This window comes from Microtus oregoni, unplaced genomic scaffold (genome assembly GCF_018167655.1).
Source record: "Microtus oregoni isolate MIOR12 unplaced genomic scaffold, Mior012 000020F_ref0000438, whole genome shotgun sequence".
NCBI lineage: Eukaryota > Metazoa > Chordata > Mammalia > Rodentia > Cricetidae > Microtus > Microtus oregoni.
This window is the reverse complement of record NW_024543079.1, coordinates 3,368,905-3,395,142: the sequence shown is the minus strand read 5'-3', so window position 1 is coordinate 3,395,142 and position 26,238 is coordinate 3,368,905. Positions and strand designations below refer to the sequence as shown.

The 26,238-nt window shown below is 50.7% G+C and overlaps 1 protein-coding gene across 1 annotated transcript in view; it reads right to left on the bottom strand.

The window, feature by feature from the left end:
- Positions 1-21,061, bottom strand: part of Prex1 (phosphatidylinositol-3,4,5-trisphosphate dependent Rac exchange factor 1) — a 155,677-nt gene extending 134,616 nt beyond the window's left edge. Inside the window, exon 1 of the mRNA XM_041670450.1 lies at positions 20,761-21,061. Coding sequence (XP_041526384.1) covers positions 20,761-20,964 — 204 coding nt within the window. The 5' untranslated portion in view covers positions 20,965-21,061. The remainder of the gene's footprint in view (positions 1-20,760) is intronic.
- Positions 21,062-26,238: the final 5,177 nt, after the last annotated feature.

Sequence of the window (26,238 nt, the reverse complement as noted above, 5' to 3'; positions counted from 1 at the left end):
AAAGTAGGGGTATTAAAGAAAAGGCTTCCCCATTACAGGGCCCTGCAGGGATGAGGACACCTCAGCCCAGCGCCCCACCACCACCACCACCACCACACACACACACACACAGCAAGCTGACTCCAGAGCCTACACTGTCTCCCCCTCTGGAATGATTTCACACCCGAGCAGGACAAAGATGCCTTTGTCGCTTGGAGAGGGAGCCAGCACTGCCGGAACATTCTGGGTTCTGTTCATTCAGATCTCTATGTGTGGAGAGGGGAGGGCAGAGCAGAACAGGATGCTTCCCACTGGGGCTGACCTCAGCCTGGACTGCTCAGCAGGCCTGGAGCAGGCCCCAAGCCCCTGCTGAGTTAGTTGGTTCACTCCACAAACACTCACTGTGAACTCAGGCTGGGCCAGGCACTGGAAGCCATCTTCCCATTTCATCCCCCAGCCCAAGAATGTAACACCACTGACAGGCCATTCACAGATACAAACAGGCTGGATGGGTCCCAGGTCACACAGCAAGCGAATGTGTGACTCTGCGCAGGTTACAAAACCTTTCTGAGGCTCTGTTTCACTAACACTTAGTTCCTGGGAGGCCACTGTGCTTGGAGCAAACACATCAGACCTGTGACCACGGGTGCTAATAGGAGATCCATGGAAAGAGCCCAAACAGACAGGGAGGAGACAGCGTGACTATGGCTTTGAAAGCAAGCAGAGGTGGCAAGAGGGCTTAGCAGAGAAAGGGATTTCCAACCCTGGATAGAGGTCCCAACAAAGAGAAAAAACACCCCACATCCTGACCCCCTCCAGTCCAAATACTCTGCAGTCTTCTTTCAAGGGACATGCACACACACACACAAACACATGCGAGCGTTCATACACTTGCACACATACGCACACACACATACACACACGCATGCACACACATATGCCTGCGCGCACGAGCGCATGTACACACACACACCCCTCCATGGCACAGGGAGGTCCTCACCACACGGTCACAGGATCTGTGATAGCCAATCCAGAGCCCACCTGGGACATGACCCTTCTGTAAATCAGGCCTCTCAATTGCTGGATTTTGTTGTTGTAGCTACTATTTGGTTTTTTTGGTTTTGGTTTTGTTTTCGAGACAGGTTCTCACTATGCAACCCTGACTCTCCTGGAACTCACTGCAGACCAGACTTCCAGAATGCTATGATTAAAGATGCACACCACTGCACGCCATTTAATATTTTTAATTTTATATACATACATATATGTGTATGCATACATACACACATGTATGTGAGTGTATATGTATATTAGAGAGAGAGAATATATATGTGCACGCAGTTGCAGGAGTCAATTCTTTCCTTCCAATACAGAGGTCCCAGAGATCAAACTCCAACCATTGGAGGCACAAGCACCTTTACCTGCTAAGCCATCTTGCTAGCCCCCAGTTCTTGCTCTTACTGAAGCCAGTTGGGATTTGTTTTTTTGTTTTTGTTTTTCGAGACAGGTTTCTCTGTGTAGCCATCCTGAAACTTATTCTGTAAACCAGGCTGGCCTCGAACTCAAAACATCTGCCTGCCTCTGCCTCCTGAGTTTCGGGGTTAAAGGTGTGTGCTCTCACTGCCCAGCTGAGATGGGCTTTTCTGTCACTTGCCACCAAAGAATCCTGATAGCCAGCTAACTTTTGCCGGTGGCTACTGTTTCAAAAACACTGGACTAAGGAGAACCAAGAGCAATAGAGCCAGTTTAGATGTAAAGGCAGGAAGATCTGATGGCAAATGAGGGGTCGTCACATGGGGGCAGGGGTAGGGGAACAGGGACACAGACTCCTCGGTTCCTCATAGGAGTCTCTACGGGGCCCTCCCAAAGGAGCACAGAGCAGTAGGTGGATAGATGGAGATGGGAGCAGCCTATGCGACAGCTGACATCGCTAAAGAGACTGCCCACAGGCCACAGGAAGGACCAGACCCTCTGGAGACAACCTTCTCCCCTCAGAGAAAGAGGAGGACCACCCAAGAGCTGGCAGACACCTCCAACTCAAATACCCATGGCCCAGCACAAACAGACAAAGGGAGGATCCTTCAAAATAACCTCTCTCCTGCAATAGGAGCATGTTAGAAGAAATGCTCCTTTATCCTCTTAACTAGTCAATTATTTAAAAAAAAAAAAACAGTGTAAATGCAATGGTAGCCAACATAGATGCTGTTTTTGGTGTTGGCAGAGCATAGGAAAAGGTGAAGACTATGGTAAACTAAAGCCTGTGGCCAGGGCTGCCTGCAGGAATCTGAACTAGATACCCACCTCTCCCGAGACATGGTTCCTCTGTGTAGCCCTGGCTGTCCTGGAAGCTGCTCTGTAAATCAGAATGGCCTGGAACTCAGTGATCTGCCTGCCTCTGTCTCCCAAGGGCTGGGATTAAAGGTGTGCACCTCCACTGACCAGATTTTTAAAAAAATCAAAGTTGGCAACTAACAAGAAAACTCTAAAACACGACGCAGGCCCACAACACCCACTTACGGGTCTGATCTGGCCCGAAGAGGTCCAGTTTGCAGCCTGTATTCTAATTATGGAGGACAAGGAAGGGGCTCTATTTTGATCATAGCAGCTCCTCAGTCTCAGCTGAAACCTGACCCCAACAGTGACTTCCTGCAAGAAACACAGGCCACCTCCCCTGTCCTGGTCACTGAAATCAAAGACACTGCATTTCCCAGACACACAGTGCCAGTGCATCCAACTCATCCAGAGAGGCCCCCACCCCCCATCTCCTGCCACACCCACTTGGTGCTCAAGAGCAACTGGAGGGAGGGTTAAAGCTGACACTATCTCAGCCATCAACTGGCTGGGTACCTCAGTTTCCCTTCCTGGGAATGGGAGATCATGGATGGTGTTCTCTCTGCCTCAGTTAGCCCTGACCTCATCCTAAGATTTCAGTGTTCCAGGGCCAATTGTATGCCCCGGTGTCGTACAAAACTGTTGAAGAGCCGACATGGGCTGGCGAGCTGGCCCAGCTGGTAATGAGCTTGCCTTGCAAGCATCAGGGCCTGAGTTTAACCCTAAAACCATGTTTCAAAAGCTAAGTGTGAAGCCAGCGAGTGCTTTAATGCCAGCACTCTTAGAGACAGAGGCAGGTGGACCTTTCTAAGTTCTAGGTCAGCCTGGTCTACAGAGTGAGTTCCAGGACAGCAGAAACTTAGAGAGACTTTGTCTCAAAAATTAAATAAATAAATAAATAAATAAACCTAGGAGTGGTGCCAAAGTCCAAGTCTGCTTCACAGCACTGGGGAGACAGAATAAAGAGGATTCCTAGAGTTCACTGCATCTTCAGCCTAGCCTGCTGGGCAAGTTACAGGCCAGGGAGAGACTCTGTCTCAAAAGGAAAAGAAGTGGAAAATACCGGAAAAAGGACACCCAATGTTGTCCTCTGACCAACCTATGCACACATGCATACGTATAGACACTCAAGTGCACATACACACTCAAAGACACACATGGCTTCTGTCTTAGTTAGGGTATCTATTGCTGTGAAGAGACACCATGACCATGGCAACTCTTACAAGGAAAACATTTGATTGGGGTGGCAGCTTACAGTTTAGAGGTTTCAGTCTATTATCGTCATGGGAGGACATGGCGGCATGCAAGCAGACATGGTGCTGGAGAAGTAGTTGAGAGTCCTACATCTTGCAGGCAACAGGAAGTAGTCTGAGAAACTAGGTGGTATCTTAAGTATATATGAGACCCCAAAGCCTGCCTCCACAGTGGCACACTTCCTCCAACACCACACCTACTCCAACAAGGCCACACCTCCTAATAGTGCCCATGAGCTAATGGGGATCAATTACATTCAAACTACTACAGCTTCTAACTCTGAATTACTGAAAATTTCCCACATGTCCAATATAAGAGGAATGGTTGAATAACAATGCAAACTTTATTAGACTGGTATTATATATAGCATAATTTGTGTTTTATTAGTATAGCCTGCTCTTATTGCTATGATAATTTATAGCTAATATACACAGGTGCTTACTATGTGGCAGACACCGCCCTAAAAGACTTGCAGGTGTCCCCCCCCCATAGGCCACACCCCATCAGTCCAAGGCATCACCGCTTTTGGAAAGGGGGGACCAGGTAAAGCAGCAACCACTGGTCACACAGCCAGTAAGTGGCCAGGATCTGAACTGGATGGTGAGGATTCAGAACTCCCTGTCTTTCATCAGGGCCATCAAGGGCCCTGGGGACCAAGAGTGCTTCATAGCAGTACACTGCATTGTGTCTAGGGCAGAAGAGGCAGGCACGCCAACAGATGCAGATGATCTACATAAGAAGGGGAAGCAGAGACTAAGCAAAGGCAGCAGGGGCCTGGCTGTGGGAAGGGGATGATCCGCCTACCCACCTCCATTCTTCAACCATTCTACAACAGGAATGCCAATCTCAAGTACAGCTAGCCAGTGCAGGATGTGCATTCAGGAACCAGGTCCAGGTCTGGCACTTGGCTACTATGCTGCTGGCCCCACAGCAGAAAACACCACCAGGGAGCCAGATGTCCATCTATCTGTCCTACACTGATGCAGCCAGTGTTCAAGCCATGAACAAGCCAACAGCAAGGCTCAAAAGATGTGTCGCTAATATGAAGGACCCTAAGAGACAAAACCAGAGGTCCCATTTCACAGCTGAGAAAGCAGAAGCACAAGAGCCCGGGTCCAAAGGTCACAGAGGCAGCTGAGGAAAGCACCAGGGCAAATGTGAGCAGAGACGCATCGCAGTGGGGACTTCTCATCTCCCAAAGCGGGACTCGGGGGAGCACTCACAGCGTGGGTGTGAAGGCCTGGTTTCACCCCAGCACGCAAAGAAAACCTCACCAAGGGGAGAGGAAGAAACAGCAGCCTAGGACGGGCTGGGGATGCCAAGGGGAGGCATCCTAGTTTCATCTCTGGGGGAGAAGGGGTTCATCTGACTTACAATTCCAGGTCCCAGTCCATCACTCAAGGAAGTCAGGGAGGGCACCTGAATGCAGACCTGCTTGCTCTTCCACATGGCATCACCTCTAACCAGGGACCTCACTTCACAGATGAGGAAGCAAGGGGGGGGAGAGGGTGCTGCTAGCAGGCTGGTAGACAGGTTTGCCCTCAGCTAGCCTTTCTTCTTCTTCTTCTTCTTCTTCTTCTTCTTCTTCTTCCTCTTCTTCTTCTTCTTCTTCTTCTTCCTCTTCTTCTTCTTCTTCTTCTTCTCCTCCTCCTCCTCTTCCTCCTCCTCCTCCTCCTCCTCCTCCTTCTTTTTTTTTTTTTTTGGTTTTCCTAGACAAGGTTTTTCTATATAAGTGGCTGTTCCCAGAACTTGCTCTGTAGGCCAGACTGACCTTGAACTCAGAGAGTTCTGAGCGCTGGGATGAAAGGCATGCACCACCAGACTCTCAGCTAGCTTTCTTACACAGTTCAGGACCACCTAGGGAATGGTGGCGCCCACAGTGGGCTGGGTCCTTCTATATCAACCCTCAATCAAGACATTCCCACACAGAAACACTTACAGGCCAGGTTGACCTAGGCAATTCCTCAATTGAAAGTCTATTTCAAGATAATCCTAGGTTGTGCAGAGTTGACAATTAAAGCTACCAGAACAGGACACTGGGGAAAATAGGGGAGTTTAAGATACTAACTACAGAGTGGAGAATTCAGTATCAAGATTAAATTTCCTAACTTTGTACACTGAGCTGTGGTTACCTGGGATTGTTCCTGTTTGGGAGACTCCAGTTTATATACTCCAAGTCCACAGTCATTCTCAAAGGGACCCAAGTAGTAACAAGACCGTGTGTGTTCAGGGTGGGGCTAGCAGAAAAAGCAAGGAAGCAGCTCTAAAGGTTAACTAGAGACCCTGTGTGGAGACCCATGAACAGGCCTACCTGGGCTCAAGTCCTAGCACCTGTGTTATAATAATGATGGGACGTGTACCAGCTGTGCAGGGTTGGGATGCAGGCCTCTGGCATGCATCTCTTGGCCGTGGTACTCCTCTGTGATTCTATGAGCCTCCCAGACAACAGCTGCCACCCCGAACTGGTAGCCAGAACTGCACAGAGCTCTGACCCTCTGATATCCAGGTGTGGTGACAAAATGAGAGACCAAGAAGCCTCATGGGGGTGTACATTCCCACAGATCACGGGTGCTGATGCTTCCTTGACATGGTAAAACATTTCCAACCCTTCTCATGCATCCACTCCCTACTTTAATACCAACGGGTACCTGTTTTATGCCAGATCCCAGGGATATGCCAATGGCATGCCAGAACAGACAGGATGTGGCTTCCAGGGACCTCCTGGAGAGTCTGAGGAGTAAACAGTTGGCTTGTTTGGATGTGTGAATCCCTGGGAATGCAGTGATGTGGACACAGGGAGCTAGAGGCCAAGGTGGGGACACTCTCTAGGCAGAGTAGGTGGTGGTGCTCCCCACAGAAGGAACAGCAAAAGAAAGACTCGGGCTAGAATGGACGAAGCAAAATTGTAAGCAAAAAGACAGCTAATGGGGCCAGAGCAGAGCGACTGAAGCAAGGGGTGGGGCAGCCACCCGGAGGAGGTAGACTTCGACCCACCTCCTAGGTCCGTTCCTTCCACCTCCAGCAGGGTGCCTAGGAGAGAGGAAGGTTGTCCCTTTGTAATTGTCACTATGCCTAGCAGACAAATCAGAAGGATGTGGCAAGACACTGGATCTAAAACCAACCCTGTCTGTCAATCATAGAAATAAACATATGTGAGCTAAATGGCCTAGTTAAAAAGCAGAGGCTGTCAGAATGGATTTGAAAAAGCAGCCTAACCGTATGGTGCCTGTAAGAGATGTACAGGGTGATAAAAAGACACGAAGAGGCCTGGGCAGGAAGTAGAAAGCAAAAAAAAAAAAGGGGGGGCAGCTCACAGTAACAACAAAATAGTCTTCAAGACAAGGAGCGTGGCGAGGGGACAGAATCTGCTCCAGGGTGACTAAGGGGTCACCACTTCTTCAAGAAAATAATAAAAGTGTAAAGTCACATCACACAGAACAAAATGCACAAAGTAAATAAAAACTGAGACATCTCCATCCTTGCTGGAGACCACGGCCTTCTTGGTGAGCAGCGGAGAAGGTGGTGTTGAAACCAGGAAAGCTGCAGACACCCAGAAAAGCACCTCAATTTCATGACCACCTCAGACCATCAGCCCAGCATGAGAGGACATACACTCTTCTGATGCATTCGGAAGGGTTGCTCAGCCAGTCAGCCAATGCTGAGCCACAGATCAAATTTCAATCCAGTTCGAAAGGTTGAGAGTCCCCAGCACACTCTCTGAGCACTGCAAAATTCCATCAGAAATCACTACAGGATAAGTTGCCTGGAAAAGCCTCAATATTGAGACACTAATGCAGCAGAATGGCTTCCTTGACCCATGCCAACTCACAGAGAAAGAACAGATGGTATCTGGGGGCAAGAGGACAGTCAGGCAGCCACCCCACACTACCCTCAGGTCTGAGTCTAAAGTACCCAATGGAAGGGTACCATGAGCACGGCTACAGGCTCATCCCTCCAGCCCTATAACCCAGTCAGTCAATATTTCAGAAACTACTGAATATTCTGTACTGGGCTAGACAGGAGTGTGCAAGGGGAAAGTGTGACATTGATCACTGTAGCCAGCAGGGAAAGTGGAACCTCGGGTCTCTAAAACAGCAACATGAATTCTGCCCACAGTCTCCCACAGAGCACAGCCTGGGGGCATGGTAGAACTAGGCTGGAAATCCCCCAGTCATCGCCTAGGGGTGTGGGTCAGCAGTAGAGCACCCACCTAAAGTCCCTGGGTGAGGGGCTGATGACTGGCTTAGCGGTAGAGCACTTGCTTAGACTCTCCTGGGGGGAAGGAGAGGTAACTCAGTGGTAGAGCACTTGTCTAGATAGAGTCTGCCCTACGGTAGGGTGTAGCTGAGCTCGGTGGTAGAACGCTGCCCACCACATACAAAGCCCTGTGTGCACTGCCATCTCCTCACACAGTAGAGTAACAGTAGTAATAAACTACTGTTGAAACTAAGCCCCTCCCTCCCCAGTCTCGGACGGCACCCCAGCCCTGGCTGACACCTGGACCGCAGTTTCGGCATGCTACACCCGACCTCTGACCCACAGAAACCCTAGGAAACACACAGGGGCTCTTTTAAGCCACGTAACTTACTGGAACTCATTATCAATGACGGACATAGCATCTCTGTGGGACCTGACAAGTGGCCTCAGCAGGGAACAGAGAGAAGCACTGGCTCCGCCCACAAAAGCAGCCCCACCCACAACAGCAGCCTCCTTGCCCTTTCACCTTTGGGTGGCACAGCACAGAAAGGGGAGACGTTTTGCTGTACTTGAGAAACAGACTCCTCCTTTCATTCTTAAGGCTGGCTTGCAGCAGCAATTGGGGACCAGCCTCTCATCCATTGGCAGCCATGCCTGTCAGGTACCTGCTCTGTGTCCGGCGTGCCAAGCCAAGGAGAGCCACCAGCTTACGGCAGGTCCTGCTGACCTCAAGCCTCTGTCCTTGTGCAAATAGAAGGGATACAGAGGAAATGGGAAACATGACCCAAAGAAAAGGACCACAGCAATGCACGGACCAAAACATCCCAAACTTGGTTTTCAGGCAAGGGAAATCAAGGCCCAGAGAGGGATGGCCCCTTGCCCTAGTTCACACAGCCCCGCAGGCAGAGATAGGCAGTGACAGTCTGACTATGATGGAATGGCCCAGGACCCTGTGATCTTAAGCAGGACACCATATAGTAGAACATTCTTCGGCACCAAATCCCCTCTGCCTGCACACACCAACGCATCTTTGGCTATATTAGAAAACATTAGACTGTCTTAATCTCAGGTTCCCAGAGTCTATACAAAAATACTAGCTAGCAGTTACATAATCCAAACCCATCACGTTACGTAACACAGACACGTATATCAAAAGGCGAGGCTCTCCATTCAACAAGTCTTTAGTGTTCGTCTGCTCCGCTCCAGGTGGCATTCTAGAAGCCAGAGAGGAGTGAATGAAACAGAGGAATATCCCCATCCTGGCCCAGTTAACGTCCTGGGGAAAGGGAAAGACATCACTCATTAAATAAAACACCCCGAGTGTCTGCCCCTGGGGAAAACACACCAGAAAAGCAGATACAGGAAGGCTGAGGTGGGGTGATGAGAGGTCAGACAGGACCTAGGGGAGAGAAGGGGTGAGCAAAGGCCTGAAAACAGTGAAGGAGGTGGGGTCTAGGAGGAGAAGACTCCGCAGAGGAAGTGAAGAGACTCATGCATTTCAGAAAGGGCAAATGAGACATGGGGCGGGGGGGAGCCTAAGATGAGGGTTGCACGACTTCACCAATAAACTCAGAACCACAAGGCTTTAAGCTTGGGAAAGATGAGGGTTATGGCGCATGAATCATATCTCAATTAAAGAGAAGCAATCGAGAAGGAGGGGCTAAGGCATGGAGCAGCCCGCAGCCCATGCAGGAGGATTCCTTGATCCTGAGAAACAGTTGAGGCCCTGACCAAGCCTCCTGCCTCCAGAGCCCCTCCCCCAAGCCAGGCAGGGGTGAGAGCTCAGGACCCACACAGAGGACCTATGACAGGGCTGAGGGCAGGGTGGGGCCCCAAGTGCCAACAGACCGTTTTTAATCAGGCAATAACTTCCTGAGCAGAAAACAAAGCCGTCTTCCTCTATCACAGGAAAGCCTGGGTCATCACACACAACAACACAGCCTGGCTTAGGGGCTCAGAAGGCAGCCATCAGCAGACCTCACCTATAGGCTGCTTATAAACAGCCCAAGCTCTGTACCTCCTTCATGACCCCTGTGACCTGCCAGACCCAGAGGGGAGCAGGGACCTTGCCACCCTGGGGAACACAGCAGCCTGCAGGCAAAAGGGGTCTGCCTGGAGGAGGCGGAGTGTGTCACCTGCCTCCTAGATAGATACCCAGAGGAAGGAGGAGGCTCCAGAGACTTCCATACAAGCTGCTTTCCACCACACTGCTGCTGAACACGGTTATAGGTTCTTCACATCTGCACTGAACCCAAAGTGTTCAACACGCACACAAACATGCACATATCACTCACACACGCGTACGCACATACACACGCATGCACAGTCTGAGCCACCTGGCCCCAACCCACCACAGCAACTACACCCCATCTTCTCCCCTCCAACCACTTCAGCTTCTGACCGGTCAACCAGTCAGTTCGCACCATGCCCCAGGGCCTTTGCACATGCACCTCCCGCTGCTGCTCGTAACACACTTCTGGAAGCTCTCCCACCTCCCACCTCCAGAGAGGCCCTTCTTGGCCACTTCACTTGAGCAGGTGCCGTCATATCTGTCACCTTCATTTTATTTCAGGTGTCATCATCCCAGCTGCAGACCTGAATACCTTCTCAAACCCCTCTGGGCCTTCCTTTCCTCATATGCACGGCAGCTACGGTGCTGTCTACAGAAGCTGAGCATGTGCAAAGGGTCAGAGACGACCCTGGAGTGCCTGGCGCACAGTAGGGCATCCTGTTGTCACTCTTATAACAACTGGTCATTTTCAAGTGCTCTCTTTCTGTGAGGACTCTGTGAGGTAGGGACCCGTTCATCACATCCTAGTCATATACCAAGAAAGAACACAATACTTGGAACCTAGTAGGTACTCTGTGTCCGCTGACCAAATGGGAAGTGAATTCATGAATGAAAGCTCTCAGTGCAACTTAGTAGGTACTTATGTCCACTGACCAAATGGGAATAAAAGCTCTCAGCAGAAGCAGCCACCTTGTCCTCCACACTGTTCCCTTGAACAGATAGATAGAAGACTGACTACCCCTGGCCCAGAGTCAAGGGATCGTTGTCAGCTTCACATTGGGGAAGGAACTAGGCCACCGAAAGACTCAGATTGAGCGCCCGACCACAAGACAAAGGAGGAGCCCAGCCGCCCTTGAAAGAGTAGAGAAAGCACACTAAACTTCCCCAGCTCGGGCACAGGGAGGCTTGAGGTCCTTCCTCTCCAAAGGGGACAACAGAGTCTGCAGCCACCAGCGTGAATCCAGAGCACGGGGCACCTTCTCCAGATCAGATCGCGTCATGCAGTACAAGAAGGAATCCGGAATGGCTCCAAGCAGCCACACTTCACAGACGGCAAACAGAGGTGTTGGGTTAAGTTCAAGGTCACAGGACCAGAGTACTAATATGGGCCCAGCCCCTGAGTCAGCACTCTTACCTGTTAGGAAAGAGAATACAGGGGCCACATCACTGGTAGAGGCCTCACCTAAACACACACATACACATGTGCATGTGGGCTCCCATACTGCTGCCAGTGCATGTGAACACCCAAAGGTTGGAACCATAAGCTAGAAGCCAGAAAGGGCCCACCAGCCCAGGGGTTCTTATCAGGAAACTCTGTTTGCTTCACCCTCATGGGACGTCTGGCAACCTCTGAGGCTTTCCTGATAGTCCTATGGGGCAGAAACTGTTCTGGCATCTAACTGGTGACAGATGACACTGGCAATTGTTCCCCAATGTACATGGTAGCCCCTACTAAGCAGAACACCAGCACAGAGTGCCCTCTTAGCAGCTGGCTCCTCCGGGATCTTGGTTCTGGGTTTGACAGTCCCCAGGGATCTGCGGATAGAACCGTGACTAACTTCAGGGAACTGCCTCTCACAGAGATCATAGCATCTCACCTGTAAACAAAAGACTCAGCCCATGATCCTCAGCTTGCTCTCCATCTGGCAGACTTCTAAAGACCAGGGTGAGGGTCTGTTCTACCCTGGCTCAGTGGCTAGGAGACATTACATACTGGCTTAGGTAAGTACCCTCTGTCAGGATCCTACCCTGAGAACTATCTTCCAGGAAAACCAAAAGCAATCGACAAATGGCTGATGCTGGCCAGGCTCCACTGCTCCAAAGACAGCCTTCTGAGGAAAGCGCCTGAGCGAGGAAGACAGCCCAGTAGGGCCTGCTCCTTGGCCTGATCAAGGGAATACTCTCTCTACTCCTGCCCAAGGTCTCCCAGGCCAGAAACACCAGCACCATCCATCTCTCCTGATGTGAAGGGATCCAGGGCTACCAGGGAGAGTGTACGGATAATGGTGAATGAGCTTCCTATATCTGAGCAAAAGCCGTTCATTCACAGGTGCAGCCATCCTCCGAGAGACAAGTGCCACGTGTGCCCTGTTGGCGGCTGCATTCCCAGGGCCTGGCTCATAGTCTGAATCATAGCAGGCATCTCATAAATACCTGCATTCTGAGAAACGTAGTCAATGTCCAGGACTCTGCTTGCAAAAACAGAGAAATGGGGCCACAGAACTTTGACATCTGAGATGTTATCACCACAGGGTTCTCACTGGGGCCAGAGATACAGTTCAGTGGTAGAATGCTTGCTTAGCATATGCAAGGCCTTGAGTTGCATTTCCAATACTACAAGCAATTAAACAGCTCAGTGGGTAGAGTACTTGCCTGGCATACAAGACGTCCCGAGGTCAATCCCAGCAATATATACATGGGTTGTGTATACAGGCAAATACCTGTAACCTCAGCACTTAGAAGGGAAAACAGGAGGACCAAAAATTGTATAAGTCTCCTCCAAGATTAAAACCTTTCAGGGAAGCTTCTTAAGCAGAGAATCAACAAAACAGGAGCTTCAAGAAGTCCCTGAAGCTCACCAGATTCACTAGGCTCCATCCTGCCAGAAAAAGCAAAACCAGAAGCAATGAAGACTCTGGACCAGCCCAGCTGCCTGAAAGAGATTTAGCCCAACCAAGGCACCTGGAAAGGACACTCCCCAACCTGTGGAGCTGCCTGCAGGCTGTGCAGTCTGCTCCAGGTTCCCAGGGTCATGAGCCGTCACCCATGCTGGGGAAGGCTTGGGTGATACAGCTGTCTTTGAGGCATTCCTGCTCATGTAAGCAACCATCCATATTCCTGAAAGTAACCTCAAGAAAACTCATGGGTTCACCAAGCTGGGCTTTGGTGGTATCCGTGCTTTAGTCTATTTTGAGTTCTCTACATGGGGTGAGTAGATGAGTGTTTTTATCTCCCCAGGAAAACATTTTATCACACAATGTAATTGGTGCCCAAACAGGGACATGACAAAGACGAGTTGGGGAGGGCTGAGTGTATAGTCCTGGCTACAGGTATCGAGGCATACAACTGAGGCTGAGGCAGCCTAAGAGGGAGCATCCTCAGAGAAAATTCCAAGAGAGTTGTCCTTTCCTGTATGTGTGAAAGTGTGCCTCTATGCTATGACAACAGTTTGCAGGGTTCTCGTGAGTGAGACAGGCAACTCAGGCCAAGCCATCAGGTTAGGGGTGTCTGTGGGAGCAATATATGGGATGGCAGTCTTCATATATGTGGTATGGGAGGAGTGGGGTCTACCACGTGAACATGGAGATGACCTGAACACAGTTTAGAGGAAATCTGGCCATCTTTGGGATTCGCATACAAGAATTGAGACTGTTGGCAAGAGGTGGCAGAGGTTGCCTGGCCTCTATTGTATGGAGTAAAAAATGCATCTGAAGCCGAAAGGTACCTAAGCAGAAGGGTGTCTGTGTAAAGGAGCAATTGCAACAAAAAAGGGAGATGTGGCTAGCCATGTTAGCCTCTGATTTGACAGCTGACTTAGATAAACAAGAGAATGGAAGTTGGTAAAAGCAATAAAACATACCCCTCAAGTCCAAGCTTCAGTAGAAAAAGGGAAAATCTGTAATCCAGCATGCAGATGTGTGTGTTAACCAGGATCCAATGCAAGCCAGTGTGATCAGAAAATGGGAAATCTGTAATCCAGCAGGCAGATGTGTGTGTTAACCAGGATCCAGTGCAAGCCAGTGTGATCAGAAAGCATTCAGCACTTAGCCGGCCGGATGTACGGTAGCCTTTTAAACACGCAGAGGGAGAGCCTGTTTCAGTCTGGCTTGTGAGGCTGTGGGACATGGGCATGCATAGGATCAGCCTGGCTGCAGTGGAACTTGCTATCCCTCCTTAAGGCAAAGGCTGCATAACCTAAGACACTAAGAGGGAAATCAGTCCTTGAGTGTCTTTAGGAACACTTGGTTATCTCCACCTAAGGTCTCCATAAATACCATGAACTACAGAACCATAGAGGAGGGGCATGCTACTGAAGGAACTAGGAATAAGCGGAATTGTAAGCCAGGACGTGGTGACTCACGCCTTTACTCCCAACACTCAAGAGGCAGAGGCAGGCAGATCTCTGATGTCAAAGACAGCTTGGATTACAGAGTTCTAGGACAGCCAGGGCTACACAGAGAAACCCTGTCTCGGGTTGGGGGAGAGAGGCCATGCTTGAACCCCAGCTCACTGGGCCAGAAAGCTGTGTTCACAAAGGAGTTAAAGAAGAGACTGATCCAGCAGGGACTGGTGTGGGCTTTAGTGTCTTTGCTGAGTCCATTGATGGGGCAAGATCTTTATAAAGAAAGGCTCTGGCAGATCTCAGTGGCTTATGCCACAATGAAAAGAGAGTTTTTAAACTGAGAGAGCAATGTAGTAAAAAAGTAAAGCAGACAGAGGTCTGTCTGGGTTACTGGAAGACAAATGTGGCAAGATTCATACTCACCAGAGGACATCTGTGATAGACCAGAACAAGTGAAGACAATCAAGCCTGGCCCAGAAGTGGGTAATCATCCCCCCAGACTAAGGAGGGTACAGTCACCTCCAGCAAAAGGTTATGCTAGCGGTGGAGATGGCTTCCCAGTCAGGAACTCCCCCCAAACACCAGATATGGCGGATGGAGTAGCAAGATACAACAACATGCATGTGGCCAACTCAGGGCAGCTCTCACCCTGAGAGCCAGCAAGTGCAGCAGGGGAGAGCAGGGCCTCTTGGTCCTGAGTAAGTCTGAGCAAATTAAGTCAGGCCCACTGAGTTTATTGGGTGTGGAGAAATGTAGGCTTTGAGGAAGAACTCCAGGATATGGAAATGTAACAGCTCAGAGAGAATGACCTAAGGATTACAGGGAGCTAATTAGGTTAGTGCCTCCTATCCATGCCCTGTACCCAATCCTGATCTGTGGAGAAAGCAATTGATACAAATGAATGGAACCTTTCCGTGCTATATTAGACCGTGTTTACGCTAGGCTTTAGTATCTTCTTAGCTGTGAATCTCTGGGGTCACCTGACCATAAGAACCGGTGGCAGCAGACTCCCAGAGTGCTTCACCAAGGTTATCTTTGTAACCCCAGTTTGTTATGGGTTGGTGGCTGGGGATGTTGCCTTGTCCTGTCCATCATCTGGAAAAGGCTTTTGTTCTATAGATGACATAATGGTAGCCTCTGAGTGTTTTGCGGATTTGGAAAGCCAGTGGTACTTCCACCTATCCTGCAATCCTACTGGGGCTGGGCTAATTAAAGAAAAATAACTCTAAAGGACACTTTCAGAGGCCATGAAGTGACTAAATGAAAGCCCTAGTCCCAGGGGTGGGCTACCTCCCTGAGTTCTTAGCCAGGGAAGCTCCTGAGGCCCCACAAAGTATAAAGGCTATTGCTGCTGTTGTTGATTGTATGTCAAACGTAGATGTAAGACCCTATGGCTAAGAACTCCCCACGTGCATGCTTTGACTGCAGACGGCTGGTGGAGAACTGTCACCATCATTCCTGCTTGGCTATGGACCCTGCATGCTAAAATACTGACATGCCAGGCAGAATGCACCTGCTTGTGCAACAGTGGTTCAGCTATCGTGAGTGAAACCAACCAGAACCATGCAGTTGGATTTAAGGCTCACTGCACAAGAAAGAGTTCATTCACATCTGGTACTGTAAGCCAAGACAAAAACCTGGGATTTAGGGGCGGTCCTAAGTCTCAATGGGGGAGCAACTTCTATGGTTTTACTGATGGATATGATGTGCCTGTTAAACCTGCCTTCTAAATATGGGTGTTTACACCCACAGATCATGTATTTATCAGTCTCAACTCATAACCACCAATGAAGCTCCTAGGAGCAAGGGACTGTTACTGTGGCATGGTGGCCTACTTCTTAGTCATAGATGGACACCCTTCCAAGGCTCAGGGATCACTGGGGGAAAGGGGGGGTGGGAAGGAAGTAAGACAGGGAGAAGGGGCGGAGTGTTGTGTCACTGTCTCCAAAATCAAAACATTCCATCCTGCAGGCTAGCTCCCTAAGCAGGGAGGCAAACAACAACAAAAAAAAGTAGCTTCAAGAAACTCCCTGAAAGTCCCTGCTGGACCAGCTGCTTGGAAGAAGGGACCAGCTGAGCTGCCTGGAAGAGATGTAGACCAACAGGGGCACCTGGAAAGGGCGCTCTCCAGCCTGTTAATCTGCCTGCAGGCTGTACAGTGTGCTCCAGGTTCCCAACTTGGTGAGCTGTCACCCATGCTGGGGTGGACTTTGGTGATGTGGCTGTCTTTGAGTCATTCCTGCTCCTGTAAGTGACCCCTCACCCATATTCCTGTAAGTAACCCCAATAAAACTCATTGGCTCACTAAGCTGGGCTTGGTGGTATCTATACTTCAGTCTGTCATGGGTTTCCTATCTGGGAGTGTAAAAGAGTGTGTTTCGTCTCCCCAAGCAAAGTTTTATCACACAACACAAGGTCATCCTCCACTGCACGTCAGGTCTGCTGTCAGCTTGGGCTACATGAGGTATTACCTCAAAAACAAATAAATTGAAGTTGGGGGGCTGGTAAGACAGGCTTCCAGGACTGAAGACCTGAGTTTGATTCCTGGAACTCACATGATAGGGGAGAAACCTCACACTATTCTGACCTTCACACATGCACTGTGGCATACACACACACACACACACACACACACAAATAAACAAATGTAATACGTTTCTAAACAAATTTTTGAAGGATTTCATTGGCTTCTGTCTGGTTCAGGCTCCCTGTGCGGTGCCTGTTCACATGTGTGCAGGTGCACATATATGCATGTATGAGCATGCACATGTGTGCATATGACTATGGAGACCCAAAGTTGAAGGCAGTTGTCTTCCTTGGTCACTCTCCCCCTTATGTATTGAGGCAGGGTCTCCAGCTAGACCCACGGCTTTCCCACTAGCTAGCCCCGTTGCCCTAAGGGTCCCAGCTTCACCTCCCAAGTGCCAAGATTACAGACGGACAGTCACACCTGCCTACCTTTTATGTGGGTTCTAGAGATCTGAACCCTGGTCCTCACATCTGCAAGGCAAGTGCTTTATCCATTGAGCCATCTCCCCAGCCCCATGATTACTGCTTACATCCCCAAAGCAGACCTACTCTGCCCACACTTCTCAGCTCCCTACTTTTCCAGACACAAGCACGTGAAGATGCCCAAAGCCATGGAGTTAGTCATCCTGACTGGATAGCTGCAGACTCTAGTGTGCCCTGCACCCCAGGCCTTCTCCCTGGGGCAGAGCTAGGAACACAGAGTGACTTGCAAACCACAATTTCTTGTTTTGGTGAGCAGACTCCAGAGAGAAAATCTTTGGTCTCCCCCCCCCCCCCCTGCCAAAAAAGCAGAACCACTAGATGCATTCTGGAAGCTCTGTGCCCATAGTCCTTGCTCCTTTCAAAGACCCCAGCTAGGGTGGTTCTGAGAAGATCTTCCGGGTACCAGGAAATAACAGGTCTCTGTCCTCAGCCAAGGGGAGTCCCCAGGTCAAAGTTCTCTGTCCATTATGCCAGGACTCTAACCAACAACCAAAAACAGGGTGAAAAACTCACTCAGCCCCTTCCTTTAGGGAAGAGACTCCATGGACCCTCGCCCCAAACACCATCATCGGGTCTCCAACCACCTACTGTGTGTCATGCAGTAGGAGTTAACTTCAGGCCCATTCAAGTTTCATGAAACCCCTGTCAAACAGGTGCTACAATACACCCACAGTACAGATGTAGAAACTGAGGCACGGTACAAGTTCGTCTCGCTCTAGAGCCCCACACTCAACCTTTGCACCATCAACAAAGCTAGCACAAAGGACATGGGCAGCCAGGAAGTTCACTTCAACCTGCCACCTCAGTTTCCTCATCTATCAGTGGGGAACCAACAGCACCTTTCTCGGGGTAGGTTAATTGGCTGCCTCTTGCAAAATGCTGCACAGTAAACAACAAGGGTCAGCTCCTACAAGACGACACCTGTCATGTTACTGTCCCCACCAGCACTGCCCAAGACAGCTCAGGATCTCAAAGGTTCCAAGTCAAGATCCCATTCTGTGCCACAAAGCCTTTTGTCCATCCCTGCACGGTCACTCAACCTCCAAAGTGACCTGAGACTGCACCAACATCTCCACGAAACACCCTGCTTCTTTCTGATTCTCTAGAAAGAGCTCCTAGGACCTTGTGGAGACAAGGAAGGATACAGCCCACGGCCTAGGTGCAGCCCAAATCCAGAGTGGACACACTAAAGAGCCCCAAAGCCCCAGAATGAGAACAGAACAGAGCCAGTGGTTTCCTTGGCTAGAGTTCAAAGGTCAAAAGGAAACTCGTTGCAAGTCCCCCAGGCTTCTGCAGACTCAGACCTCACTTCCTCCAGGCAGCCTCCTGTGATCCACCTTGTTCTCCAGCAGCTGAGCCTACTACCCTACCCACCTGTAAGAGTAATTACCACATAATTATAACTCATAATTTCAGTTGATATTTGCATAGCTAACTGCCTGCAGGCACTGCTCGGAGGGCTCTAAGTAGTTACACAACTTACCTACCCTAAAAAGCCCACAGAACAAAATCTATTCTCTCCAATTTTACAAGGGAATAAAGGACTGAAGATTTCAATCCAACATGCCTAAAGCCACTGATCCAAAGACCTCACACCAAGCAATCTGATTCCAAATTTGGAGCTCTGGATCTTTTTATATTATATTATCTATTTACTCATTTATATATTTGGGGGAAGGATATGTATGTCATGGTGGGGTCTCGGGGATCAAATTCAGGTCCTCAGACTTAGGAGCAAGTGCCTTTAACTCACTGAGCCATCTGGCCAGCTCTTGCTCTAGACTTTTTAAAGTGCCCATTTTGCCACCGTTGACTAGACTGGCCCCTCCCAGAAAGCCAGGAGTCCAGGGAACCCCTGTCAGGGTGTACAAAAGCTAACAACTTGGGGCGGAGAGAACCCCAGGAGGCTGCCAGCCCCTCTGTGCTGGTGCGTGAAGGAAAGCGGGGTGACAAGGAGCATGCAGCTCTCACTCCAGGCTTCCAGGACTAAATGGCCTTGGGTTGCCTGAGGGCCATTCCCCAGAGGCCAGAGGTAGCCTCCTGGGCTCCCAGGGCAAGGCAGGCTACTCAGGTTACACAATCAGCCCTCTGCTTCTGGCATTAGCTTGGAGACTCAAGTAAGGGCAAGGCACAAAAGCAGCCTGGGGACTCCTACTCTTGTACAGGTGGGGAAACTGAGATCAGCATAGGTGGCGGGAGCGCTCCAAGAAACACCAAGTCCGTCTCAGAATACCCTGTCACACCCAAGCAAAACTCACTGTCTACAAACGACAAACAGGTGTCCTGAGGATGGCACAAAAGCCCGAGAAACTTCTTTTGGTTTCTTTAATTCTAAGAATGTGGACTCCGATCAATTTCCATTATCCTAGCTTCCCCAGACTCTTCATGGGGACAGTTTAAAACCGCAGTTAACCCAACACAATGGCCAGGGGCGAACATGGGGAGTGTGTATCTCCCCCCCCCCACACACACACACCCCGTTAATATAAAAACTGGTTTACATTTCCTGTTTCTTTTTAAGGCTGAGAAGCTAAGCCACTGCTGAGGGGGAAGTGAGGAGTTCCCTAGAATCTGTCACTGCTCAGCAATGCCAGAGTGGCTACAGCACTCATTTAGAAACTGCCAGCTTCAAGCCGGGGAGCTGTGAGAAAGGAAGAGATGGGAAAGAAAGCCAACCCTGTGTTATTCTCACAGGCCTTTCCAGAAGGATCCTTGGGCCAAATGGCTTTCAATACCTCTACACAGCTCCTCCCCCGTCCTTGATATTCCCTACTCCCTAAGTGGGAACCCTAGACCTCACACAGACTCCCCTGCGCCCTCAAGCCACTGGGAACCCCAGAATGCCCCTTTCAGGGGTCTCTCTCCCCTCTCTCCCTATGCTCCTTTCTGGGGTCTCTCCTCTCTCTCTCTCTCTCTCTCTCTCTCTCTCTCTCTCTCTCTCTCTCTCACACACACACACACACACACACACACACACACAGTCCCTTCCTGAAGCGGGGTTAAGACCGGAGTTAAAGCGGCCCCAGCAGGAGGTACGGAGATTAAAGCCCTCAGGTCTCCAAGACCAGCCCATCCCACCCCCCCTCGAGTTTTCTCACTTCCTAGGAGAGTAGGGAAGTGGCCCCTTCCTCATTCTCACTGGAGACTCAAGAGCAGCTAAGCACCCGAGTTTAAAGCACCCGAGGGGCTGCCCTAGGTCACCGCCCTGCATCCAACCCCACTTAGTCAAGCTGTGCAATCCAGAGCAAGGGACTCGACCTCCCTGGAGCAGAACTCTTCCCCCGTCTTAAAGATCGGAAAATATATGCGCGGTACTGATGAGCCCGATAACGGCTCAGCCTGCTGAGAACCGTGTAAGGTGCGTGGTACAAGGGCGCACTCAGATGCTGTTTTGCAGTCTAAAGCTGTGACTGTGTAATTCGAGCTGGGGGCACGGCTGCGAAGCCCAGAGGTCCCCGATACAGCCGAGGGTGCGCGGGGGCCCTGTCCCTGCTTCTCCCCACACCGACCCCCAACGGGGCCCCGGGCAGCGGCCGCGCGGATGTAACCATTTTCAAACTATGCGCAAGGCGGGGAACCACAGACAAAAGCGCGGCGCGGGCCGGCCGGCCGGCCACAGGTGGCGGGAGCTCACCGACTGTAGGAAGCGCAAGGTGCCCACGTAGTCGCGCTCGGTGCCCAGAATCTCGTTGAGCACGCACAGACGGAGGCGCAGCTGCCGCTCCGACTCGCGGGCGGCCGCGCACGGCCCGGAGCCGGGGCCGCGGGAGTCGGGCTGCACACCGTCCCCGCCTGGGTCCCCGCCGCCGTCGCCGCCACCACTGCCGGGCGTCTCCATCGCCTCGCGGCGCCCGAACTTCCCGCGCCGAGGTCGCGCCGCGGCTCAGGCGTCCGGGCTCCGCATCCCGGACAGGCGCCGCTCAGCGGGCCCGGGGCAGGCGGAGCGGGGGCGGGGCCTGGGTGGAGCCCAGGGGCAGGAGGGCGGAGTGGGGCGGGGCTTTGCTAGAGAGTGTGTGGGGTGGGCGGGGTCTTCCGTGGAGTGGGCGGGGCCTGATAAAAATGGACAGACTGGGCAGGGGTGGGACTTTTTGGGGGGGGAACTAATGGAGAATGGATGTGTTTGAAGTAGGGGAGGTAATGGGGGGGCTGGGCGGGTCCTAGTGGGGACTGGGCGGAGCTTCAACACAGCTGCCAGGGAGCGTCGGACAAGAGCAGGTTCGTGCGCGCGCCGCACAGTCGGAGTTCGGGGCTGTAGACTCGTTGCCCTGACTAACCGGAGTCGTAGTTCTGCTGAGTAAAGACCAAGACCCACTAAGCAGCTCCGAGTTCTCGCGGCACCCACGCGTAGGGAACGCCCCTGGGGACCGAACTAGCAACCACCACGCGCTTCGCGGGACGCCCAGAAGAACCCTTCGACGTCCCGCCCAGCCGCCTGTATCCTGGGCCTGAGGCGACCTTGGAAGAAAAACCCTGACTGCATCTTTTTCCGTTCTTCTGTTTCTCTTTCTGTCGGATCTCTGCGCCTGCTCTCTCGGCTCACCCCATCCCCAGCAAAGGTGCCCACTCAGGTGACCGGTGCAGGGTGTAGCCCGTATCCCACCCGAGATGAGGCCGTGAGAACTCCACTTCCAGCCGACTGCTCCGTGTGACCTTGATGTTGCAGTCTAACGTGAGCTCATCTAACCTGCTCACTCCTCTTACAGCAAAGTGTGCACCGTCAAAGGGCAGCCCCTCACTGGTGACCTTGGTTGGTATCCACCTCCCCTACCCCCCCCCCCCCCCCCCCCCCCCCCCCCCGCTTAAAGCTCCTCGGTTTACCTCCATACAATGGGAAGAACAATACGACCAGTTCTTAGGGACCAGAACAAGGCTGGGCCATAATCCCTGGGAATTGTTTGTAACTGCCTAGAAAGTCTACCTCCGTTTGTAATTAATCCTGCGTGTGTCAACTGCCCTCTTGACCTAGCCCCTGTCTCAACGTAGGTTCAATCCTACCTGGTCACAGATCTATTGTCTCCTGTGGACTCAGTCCCTGTTTCATATAATAGCCCCTCTGGACTGTCATCACCTCGGGCAGGACCATTATTGCCTTTTTAGCCCCCTTCAAGATGCCTAGAGATGGAGTAAAACTACCGTTTGTCCTAGGATAGAGGACAGTGTGGTAGCTGCTACCATCCATGGCCCTGTTCCTTTGGGGCCTTGGGCACTGTGACATTTGATGTGGGCCTTGGATGAGCAAGGTATCCTGGGTGTGCAGCTGTGAATTGGTAAGCCCATCGGGTATGCGTCATGGAGCTGAGTGTCACTGAAAGGCCATTAGCCTCTTGTCCCGGAACTTTCCTGGCATAGCACTGTTTCCATCCTTAGGGAGACACAGCACCTTTCTGAGTTTAGTGGCCCCTGACTTGAAATCATTGCTCCTTAGCTGACAACAACATTGAGCCAGCCAAATTCAGCTGGCCAAATCAAAACAAGCCAAATTAAGAAATATCCAGGTTTAATGGGAGTCCTGCACTCTCGGTGGCCCCGAGGGGGAACCAGGAGGAAGAAAAAGGGACCACGTGATCCTCTTTTGGGAATTCACTTAAATACTCTGTGGGATTTGGAGTCCAGACCAATACAACTCTCAGACCCGGGGGCTGGGGGCTACACTCCCAACTTAACATTCCAGACTCTTTGGATATAGGGATGATAGAAAATTGAAATGATAATTAACAATTGGGGCTCTCTAGGAACAAGCAAAGAAAATCAGGAACTGAGGACACAGCTCAAAAGGCAATGATGCTTGCCAAGTCTGACTACCTGAGTTTGATCCCCAGAACCCACAGAAAGGTAGAAGGAAGAAAACCAAATTCCATGTGGCCTGGTCTCCACAGGCACATTTATATTCTCTCTCTCTCTCTCTCTCTCTCTCTCTCTCTCTCTTTCTCGCACACACACACACACACACACACACAATGATAATAAATTTTAAGGAAAAAGCAAAACCAGGGCTGAGCCTTGTACCCCATCCCAAATAGACCAGGAGTGAATTCACGGGTTTCTGAACTAGGACTGGTCATTTCCTAAGTATGACCGTGTGCGGGATAAGTGGAAATCTTTCCCACTCTTCTTTAAACAGTTTGTTGAAGAGAGGAGGAGAGGTCTCTCTGCCCTGGAAACTGGAGAGACAGCTGTACCACTCTCAGCTCCATGCTGGTCACGTAGACTCAGCTTGCCTGCTTCAGGCTAAAGCTTGACTCTGTCCCAGAGAGTCATACGGTTAGGTTAGGCTACTCCCTTCGTCTCGGTAGAAACTGCTCCAGAGAAGCCTTCCTGATGGACACAGGTGTCCCTGGGAAATCTCTTTCAAGATGTAATAGGATCATCACTGCTATATGGCAGTTTCCATAAAGAGAAGCTCTTTAAATTTCAAGGCAAACAACTCCAAATAGCTTCAGGAAGTTCCTGAAACCCACCAGGTTCACTAGGCCCTTCCCTGCCCCAGGATTAAAAGCCGAGAGAGTCCCTCAAGACAAACTGAAGCTGAACTGCAAAGAAGACTCTCAGAGGAGAAAAGTACAAAGATTGAGACCAAATCCACTGTCTGGAAGAAGCAAAACCAGCTGGGCTCCAAAGAAGAGGTTTAGACAACCAAGGCGCCTAGAAAGGATGCTCTGTAGCCTGTGGACTGCCGGCAGGCAGTGCAGTGTGCTCCAGGTCCCCAGTTTTGTGAGCTGTCACCCATGCTGGGGTGGACTCTGGTGATGTGTTTGAATCATTTTTGCTCCTGTAAGTGACCCCTGTAAAATTCATTGATTCACCAAATTGGACTTTGGTGGTTTCCATACTTTGGTCTGTCATGGGCTCCCTATGGCATGAGTAGACAAGGCTGTTGCCTCTCTCCATGGAAAGTTTTGCCACATGACAACCGAGGAATTTCAGAGTAAATCAGGGTCCCATGCTCTGTCAAATCCTATTAGTGCAAACACTTGTTGGAGGAAGAAGGGAAATGCCTACTGCCTCCATTCATACCTGCCTTCTTTCCTAGCCTTTGGGGGTGCTTGATCTAGAGATCAGCTACCTGGGTTCAAAGTCCAGCACTACTACTTCCTAACTGAGTGACTTTGTGCAAATCTCTTAACATCTTGAAGCCTCAAGGTTCCGATCTGGGCCAATAGGAGTCTCTTACCTCACAGAGCTGTTGCATGGATTAAAATGCTTGTGAGATCCAAAGTGCTTAGACTGCTGCCCAGTCCTACCTTGACTATGAGCTATTCTAATTGGGTGAGGACATGATGGCTGGAGGTATGGCAGCCCTCTTGAGACCACAAGGAAGAACATTGCTGAATGTGCAATGGGTCAGATGCAAGAAGACGGATGGGGAAGAAATTGTTATCTTCAGTGTCTCTGACTTCCTGAATTAATGAACTACAGAAGTGCCGTCTCTGAACCTTTTGTATTATAATTTTTTAAAATGTCCTTGTTTCTTAAGTTAATCAAGGGCAGTATCCTTGATCTGTAGCTACAGCACTTTAATTGGCGAGCCTTCTCTTCCTCAATTGCTCCCCACTTAGATGAGCTGAATCCTCTGTTCCAGGGTAAAGATAACAAGCCAGGGTTTGTAGAGTCAACCCCAGGTCAGGCCTGCTGTGTCAGCACGGTTATTAATAACACACCATATGGCCACTCTCATCTTCCAAAGAAGCACCGTCATCATCTACCTGTCCCCCTCCTTTTTTCCGAAAGAAGGTCCCAGATACCCCAGGCTAGCCTCAAACCCAGTTCATACCAAGGATGACCTTCAACTTCTGATCCTGCTGCTTCCACTTTCCCAAGTGCTGGATTACAGACATGCACCACCACACCTGGTTTGGGACGCGGTACTAGGGATGCAACCTGAGGCATTGTGCATGCCGGACAGGCACTCTGTTTACTGAGCCACCGCCCCGCTTCTCTCCTTTTTAAAAACACAGACAATCGTCAGGAGTACTGATCAGCACACCACTTTCCAAGGGAGGGAAGAATTCTTGAATTTGAACCATGTGCATCTTGAATTCTGCAGTGGGCCCACCAGATGGCTTCAGCAGATGCAGGGGTACACGTTTACAAGTCTGGCTCCCCTCATCCCTGTGTGTTTCCTGGATCTAGAGATCGAAAACAGGGCTGCCAAGTGCAAACCCAGATTCCCAGCAGTGCTCCGTGGCAACTTTGATGAGGGCCAACAGTTTGTTCCACACAAATTGCCACACCCTCTCCAAATGCTGCTTGTGCAGCAGCTGGCTCACAAATTTCGAAGGCAAACCGTTTCCCGGAGTCTTTATCGAAAGAGCAGTTGAGAGACAGTCGTTGTCGTTTTCTTCTTCTTTGGGGCTGTGCTGGGACTGTTCCCAGCCCCTCTGTCACACCAGCCCCGTCATCGGTGTTTCTGAGCCTCGCCATGCACCAGGCGTGACTGAGACATGCATCGGATTTGTCCCCTCTTCCCTTCGTGGGGTCATGAACATCCCTGTTTCACAGGTGAGAAGGGGCTCTGAAGAAACCTGAACTGTGTCTCTCTGGCAGTTGGGACGTAAGCTTGCTAATGCGCAATCAGAGATAGTAACCATTTTTTTTTTCAAATAGAAGCTTATGCTGGGCGTGATGGCACATGCCCTAAATCCCAGTACTCAAGATGCTGAGACAAGGGAATTGCCGTGAGTTCAAGACCATCTGGGCTGTACAGTAAGACTCTGTCTCAGAGAGGGAGAGAGAGAGAGAGAGAGAGAGAGAGAGAGAGAGAATATGCTGGTGCAGGCCTCTGCTTGGGAGGTAGAGGAGAGATGCTCAAGAGTCATCCTCACCACATAGCAAGTTAAGGCAATGTGGGATCCAGTCTCAATAAAATAAAGCTACAGAAGCTTATGTTTCTGTCATGCCAGGCAGGCAAAAGACAGGCATAGGGGACCCAGATGTGGGGAATCCAGCTTCTAGTGTGAGTTCAAAGCCAGTCTGGTCTACAGACCAAGTTCCAGGACAGCCAGAGCTACACAGAGAGATGCTGTTTCGGGGGGGGGGGGGGGGAAACAACAAAATCAGGCTGGAGAGATGATGCAGCAGTTAAGAGTTTTGGCTGCTCTTCCAGAGGACTTGG